Source organism: Pinus tabuliformis, chromosome 5_2 (assembly GCF_031772625.1).
Source record: "Pinus tabuliformis cultivar Carrire ecotype Pingquan chromosome 5_2, CPIR1, whole genome shotgun sequence".
NCBI classification, from domain to species: domain Eukaryota; kingdom Viridiplantae; phylum Streptophyta; class Pinopsida; order Pinales; family Pinaceae; genus Pinus; species Pinus tabuliformis.
Genome location: NC_142306.1, coordinates 141,544,291 through 141,551,009, shown reverse-complemented (window position 1 = coordinate 141,551,009; position 6,719 = coordinate 141,544,291). Strand labels below are relative to the sequence as shown.

Below are 6,719 nucleotides of genomic sequence, written 5' to 3'. Positions count from 1 at the left end.
TAGAATGAAATTTTAATGTTCACGCAAGTAAAAATAATTTATAATATAAAATCACTAACTTCTCTGCCACCAGATATTAATGGGTCAATAGCCCAGAAAAATATATTGGTGGCCAATCCCTTTTGCAATAATCTAGCCGTGCAGCATTAATAATCATATATACAATGCATGAAGACTTTGATGATTTCTGGGTGAATGAGCCAGGGTAAAGTATGACGTTGGAGAATTTAGATAACAATTAGGGTGTTAACCGCACTGTAAAAGCCTAGCTTACTTCTGGTTTGTTCCGTTTATAAATATTGAGCAGTGTGGAATCATTGGGAGCCCAAGTTTCCCCATCTCATCTTTTCTTAAAATTCCTCTTCTCATCTTCTCTTATTTGACCAACCAACAAATCAGGATGTCTGCAGCAACTCCTGAGGAAGCCGCAGCAACAACAGCAGAACAAGTTGAATTGGATCCATATCGTCTTCACATGAATGGGGAGGCTGAGAAGCATACAGCATGGAGGCATGGGGTTCCACCCACTTACGATCTGGTCAACAAGTTGTTTGAAGAAGGCCGAACTGAGGTTTGTGTTTGTATTTGCAATCTGAATCTGTTGTCTTCCACCATTTAGTTTGCCAGATGCAGTAAGCAGTTAGGTCAATGAATATGTGCAGGTATGGCCAAAAGGTTCCCTGGAAGAAACTGTTGAGAAGTTGGTGAAAACGTGGGAGATGGAGCTGTCTCACAAGACAAACATACAAGACTTCAAAACAATTGACCCTTCCAGCTTCTCTATGAGAGTTAACGGTAATATTTCAGATATATATTAAGATACAGACCTCACTTGTGTGAGTGTGCAGTTAGAATTGACAAGTAATGATAGAGGCAGGTACCTTGTGAAATTGCAGGAAGGCCTGCGTTATCAGGAAAAGAGACCCTGGCTATGGGAAGCTACAACGCACTCCTTCAGACATCTTTGCCGGAGGAATTTCAATACTACAAGACGTCCATGGAAACATTCGAGTCTTCTCATGATATCTTTCGAACTTCGTTTCCCAGAGGATTTGCTTGGGAAGTGGTTCAAGTGTATACAGGCCCCCCACTTGTAACTTTCAAGTTCAGGCACTGGGGTGTCATGGAAGGGCCTTTCAAAGGTCATAAACCAACTGGAGAAACCGTGCAATTCATTGGAATTGCTATTGCTAAGGTCAGCACACTGCACCGCACCTGTCTTAAATGTCTAATCAATTCTTAAAAAGTATTCCAGAATCCTGCAGCTCATGCAGCTATTCAGTACTAAAACCCATTATAATGTGCTGCCATATTTTAAGAGAATACTGATATCTATATAGAGTAGTTTATTTAGTCCGGAAAATAGTTGAAATTTTGTTATGGTTTTTTTTTGAGAAATCTAGATTATATTGTAGAATTTTAAAATTTTGGATGCCCAAAAAAATTTGATACTAGCTAGACTGACATAACGGTATGCAATCCTTACATCAGACTGACATAACGGTATGCAATCAATTTGATTGAAGTGGACATTTATTATGGTTAGGGAAAAGTGTTTAATAACTGCACAGTTGTTAATGTTGTGCAGGTTGACGAGAAATTGAGGATTGTGGAGGTGGAAGTGTACTACGACCCTGCAGAGCTTTGTGGAGGACTTTTGAAAGGAGAAGCTGAGGGGAGTTATGGGGAGTATAAGAAAGGAACAGAGGGTTGCCCATTTTACGCTGGAATATCTCACGCCTCCACTTCCAAATAGATAATTCTACTGCTTTTACTTTACTGCCTTGACGGTACAAGTAGCATGCAGTGTCTCTACGGGTACTGACTATGAAGTTTACAGAGATATTCAGGAGAACAATAATAACTATGTATTATAATAAGTGAAGCTATGAGAAGTTTTCTTCTTCTTCGACCTTTTAAAATGAAGTAAAGAATATTATAATTGTGATTTTATTGTAACTTAAGAGTTCTATTTATATTTCTTGTTTTCAATTTTATGTGAATGGTTTAGTTTTTGTATAAAAAAACAAATTTTTTATGTTACATTTTCAATTGCACCATACACTATAAACAATAATTGAATACTTGTTTTCGTTCATTAATTTTTATGAACGTATTGGTTCATATGTTTAAAAAAAATGTTTTATTTACCGATAAGTGTAGGGAAGGGATGTCATTACTTGTGCGTCTTTTTGTTTATGTTGGTAATCGACCTAGATCCTATTAGATATTCTTCTCATTTATGTTGGCAATCAACGTAGACAAGTGTCTATCGTTCGCAGCGACGTGTCGTGGTTGTTGGGAGTCATTAATGTTCACAATTTCGAGGGTTTGGGGTTTATTGCGGGCGGTTATGTGAGTTGTGTTTCATGTCTTGTGTTATCTTGTCCGAGCCCAGTGTGTGGGCATTTCGCTCTGTCGACAATGGCCTGTTTCGGCTCCAATACCTGTTTCACCTTTGTTTGTTCACCTGGTCTGCCATTGTAGCGCTGCTCAGCTAGCATTTTTGTTTGCAACGGTTAGTGTTGGGTTTATCGTTTCGCCTTTATCATTTAGCCTTTGTCTGTTCACCCGGTCTGCCAATGTAGCGATGCTCAACCGACATTGTTATTTGTAGAGGTTGGTTTTGGGTTTGTGGTTTTGCCTTTGTCTGTTCACTTGGTCCGTGGGGGTTCTGTGGTTGTTCGTTCAGCGCTTGTCCTTGTTTGCGAAGGAGCTAGTGGGAGGTTTGTTCGGCGCTTTTCCTTGTTCTTGAAGGAGCTAGTCAGAGATTTGAGCAAGTTTCGTGGTCGACATGCAGGTCGGTGGTCGACTAGTGAATTTCTATGGGTTTTTGGCAAAATTGGCTGCAATTTTTGTGTTTATTGTTCACTTTTCTCTGTTTTTGTTGCAAGTAATGTGTATCGCTGACGTTGAAGAGGTCTGGCGACGTTTGGGGCAACATTTGGACATGGTGGTGGCTTCTGTGGTTCTCTGGTAGGATTCTAAATCCTACCAACCGATCACTCTGTGTTTTTTAACACTGCAATTCGTTGTTGGGAATTTAATTTAGCTCTGTTTTCAGTTTTGTGTTTAACAACACTTGATTTTGTTCTTTGTCGTAGCTTTGTTAGCTCTATTTGCGTAGCTTTGTTAGCTCTATTTGCAAGGTTATTGGGTTTGAACCTTGTTGCACCCTTTACTATCATTGAATCGAAATTGGGGATTTGGGATTTAAGGGGTTATTGCAGTTTGTTTGCAGGGTTATTGGGTTTGGGTCTTGTTGTGCCCTTTACTGTCGTTAAATCAAAATTGGGGCTTTGGGAATTAAGGGGTTATTGCAGTTTGTTTGCAGGGCTATTAGGTTTGGGTATTGTTGTGCACTCTATTGTCGTTGAATAGAAATTGGAGCTTTGGGATTTAAGGGGTTATTGCAGTTTATTTGCAGGGTTATTGGGTTTGGGTCTTGTTGTGCCCTCTATTGTCGCTGAATTGAAATTGGGGCTTTGGGATTTAAGGGGTTATTGTAGTTTGTTTGTAGGGTTATTGGGTTTGGGTCTTGTTGTGCCCTCTACTATCGCTGAATCAAAATTGGGGCTTTGGGATTTAAGGGGTTATTGCAGTTTCTTGAGACTCTGATTTAGCCTTCACATTTGAAGGATTGTACTTGTTTTTAATTCTCTATCTGAGGTGAATAATTTCTCATGGCTTAAGTTAGATTTATTATTGTTCTTATGTCCCATATTAGCTTTGAGCACCAGTTTTATCAATTGCAACTAATTTAATATATATATGGGAGAATTATGTACTTGTTCTTGATTCTTTGTTTGATGTAAATAACTACTCAGAGTTTGAATTCAATTTTCTCCTTTTGTTGTTCATTTTAATGGTGAACAGACATAAGTTAACAATTGCGATCTTTAACGATCACTCAAGTTATGTTATGTCATGGCACGAAGTTTATTGATTATGTAATTGTGTTGTAGAGCTACGCACATCTTTACTGTCTTACTGAGATTTGTAATACATGTCAAAATGATTCTACTGTTGTTCTATAGATATGTTCATATATGACTACTGCATAATCTTCAATTTGCTTTCCAGTTTTGTAATTCTCTCGGTGTATATGCGATATGACTTATTGCTAATATGAAAATGTTTAATGGAACCTGGAAATGTTTAATGGAACACCAATCCTCAGTCCCTAATTTCATTCATAGTGTTTATTGTGCCAATTCATTTATAAATTTCTATGTTCTAGTAAAGGAACTGATGGTGAGTTTAATACTCCCACCGCTCTGAATGAAAACGCATTTTGTGGTAATTAATCTATGTTTTTCTATTCACTGTGTTACATTAGTAGCTAAAGTTTAAGTGATACAGGTGCCTACACTCCTAGTAGATTGTTACAATTTGATCATTACTGGTTTAAACAGTTTCCTCCTATCTTCAAGAAGAGACATGCAGGATTTCCTTTCGGGTTTTCTTGCTAAACGCTTCTCTTGGAATTTTTATGCTCGCTTTTTGCAAGTACAGATCCTAGATGTGATGTTCTGGATTGACATGTATTTTTTTTCCTCAAAATGAGTTATTTCTAATTGTTGCTAATATCTTTGTAACACCTTTTTAAATATTAATGTGAAAACTATTTTGCTTTCAAGTTTGTAATTGGTCTTGCCGCTGCTTTAAAACTTTTGATTGTCATTTCTATGTTGTTAGTTGAGTTATGTAGTGTTTGTGAATGCAATGGTAATAATCCATTTCCTTTATATTGTGTCTGCTTTTTTTTATTCATTTCTTCTTGTCTAGAGCAGGATTTTTGTTGTTATAAAATACTGTCTTTGAATTAAGGTTCATTTTGATGGCACTCAGAGTGGGTGACAATGCATTCTTAATGGGTTTTGATTTGGGATTTAAGGGGTTATTGCAGTTTGATCCAGAGCTAATTTGTGCATTGGTTTTCTAGTCTATAATGTGTCAAGACTGACACTTTCTTGGGCTTGATTTGGGATGGGAAATGTTCATTTAATTATTCTCTTGCCTTGTTGATGCATTATTTGGCTCAGTTTAGTAGAATTTAGTTTGGTTTTCATCCTTAGTTGACATTAGAAGCAATGAGAATATTTCCCAATTCAACTATTGATATCTTCTTCAACAATATGACAGCTTGACTACCTATCTTAAATTTTCAAGTGCAAATTACCACAAGAAAAAACATATTTTGCAAGTACAAATCCTAAATGTGATGTTTTAAATTGACATGTATTTTTTTCTCCTCAAAATGAGTTATTTCTAATTGTTGCTAATATCTCTGTGACACCTTTTTAAATATTAATGTGAAAATTATTTTTTTCAAGTTTGCAAATGGCCTTAGCATTTCTTTAAAACTTGTGACTATCATTTCTGTGTTGTTAGCTGAGTTATGTAGTCTTTGTGAATGCAGTGGTAATAATCCATTTCCTTTATATTGTGTTTGTTTTTTTATTCATTTCTTCTTGTCTAGAGCGGGATTTCTGCTGTTATAAAATCTTGTCTTTGAAGGTTCGTTTTGATGGCACTCAAAATGGATGACAATGCATTCTGAAAGGGTTTTGATTTTGGGATTTAATGGGTTATTGCAATTTGATCCAGAGTTAATTTGTGCATTGGTTTTCCAATCTGTGTCAAGACAGACACTTTCTTGCGCTTGATTTGGGATGAGAAATGTTCATTTAATTATTCTCTTGCCTTGTTAATGCATTATTTAGCTCAGTTTAGTAGAATTTATTTTGGTTTTCATCCTTAGTTTGAAATTAGAAGCAATTAGAATGTTGCCCAAGTCAACTATTGATATCTTCTTTAATAGTATGATGGCTTGATTGCCTATCTTAAATTTTCAAGTGCAAATTACCATAAGAAAAAACATATTTTTGCAAGTACAGATCCCATATGTGATGTTTTAGATTGACATGTATTTTGTTTTCCTCAAAATGAGCTATTTCTAATTGTTGTTAATATCTCTGTAACACCTTTTTAAATATTAATGTGAAAACTATTTTGCTTTCAAGTTTGTAATTGGTCTTGGCGCTGCTTTAAAACTTTTGACTATCATTTATGTGTTGTTAGCTGAGTTATGTAGTGTTTGTGAATGTAGTGGTAATAATCCATTTCCTTTATATTGTGTCTTCTTTTTTTATTCATTTCTTCTTGTTTGGATCAAGATTTCTGTTGTTATAAAATGTTATCTTTGAAGTAAGGTTCGTTTTTATGGCACTCATAGTGGATGGCAATGCATTCTGAATGGGTTTTGATTTGGGATTTAAGGGGTTATTGCAGTTTGATCTAGAGCTAATTTGTGCATTGGTTTTCCAGTCTAGAATGTGTCAAGACTGACACTTTCTTGGGCTTGATTTGGGATGGGAAATGTTCATTTAATTATTCTCTTGCCTTGTTGATGCATTATTTGGCTCAATTTAGTGGTAATAATCCATTTCCTTTATATTGTTTCTGCCTTTTTGTATTCATTTCTTCTTTTCTAGAGCAGGATTTCTGTTGCTATAAAATGTTTTCTTTGAAGTAAGGTTAGTTTTGAAGCATAATAGAAACAATAAATGTAGAAGCATAATAGAAGTTATAAATGTGTTGTTAATCAATTGGTGTGTAGAAACATAATAGAAGCTATTATTTTCATTCTCATGTCACTGTGTCAAAATTCTCCATTCTAATAGACTATAGATGTTCCTTCTAAGATTGATTTTGGT

The 6,719-nt window shown here is 35.7% G+C and overlaps 1 protein-coding gene across 1 annotated transcript; it reads left to right on the top strand.

Annotated features, from left to right (window-relative positions):
* The first annotated feature begins 216 nt into the window (after positions 1-216).
* LOC149157905 (pathogen-related protein-like) lies at positions 217-1,938 on the top strand. Its single transcript, XM_089437678.1, has 4 exons — positions 217-571; positions 663-795; positions 897-1,195; positions 1,589-1,938. The coding sequence occupies exons 1-4, from the start codon at positions 401-403 to the stop codon at positions 1,754-1,756; spliced, it is 771 nt and encodes a 256-aa protein (XP_089293804.1). The 5' UTR covers positions 217-400; the 3' UTR covers positions 1,757-1,938.
* The last annotated feature ends 4,781 nt before the right edge of the window (positions 1,939-6,719 follow it).

What these genes read in the sequence shown, in the direction of transcription:
- LOC149157905 (XM_089437678.1), top strand. Translation starts at nt 401, where the DNA reads ATGTCTGCAGCAACTCCTGAGGAAGCCGCAGCAACAACAGCAGAACAA. An exon ending in TTGAAGAAGGCCGAACTGAG is followed by an intron (nt 572 to 662) that starts GTTTGTGTTTGT and finishes GAATATGTGCAG; the next exon opens with GTATGGCCAAAAGGTTCCCT. An exon ending in TTGGAATTGCTATTGCTAAG is followed by an intron (nt 1,196 to 1,588) that starts GTCAGCACACTG and finishes AATGTTGTGCAG; the next exon opens with GTTGACGAGAAATTGAGGAT.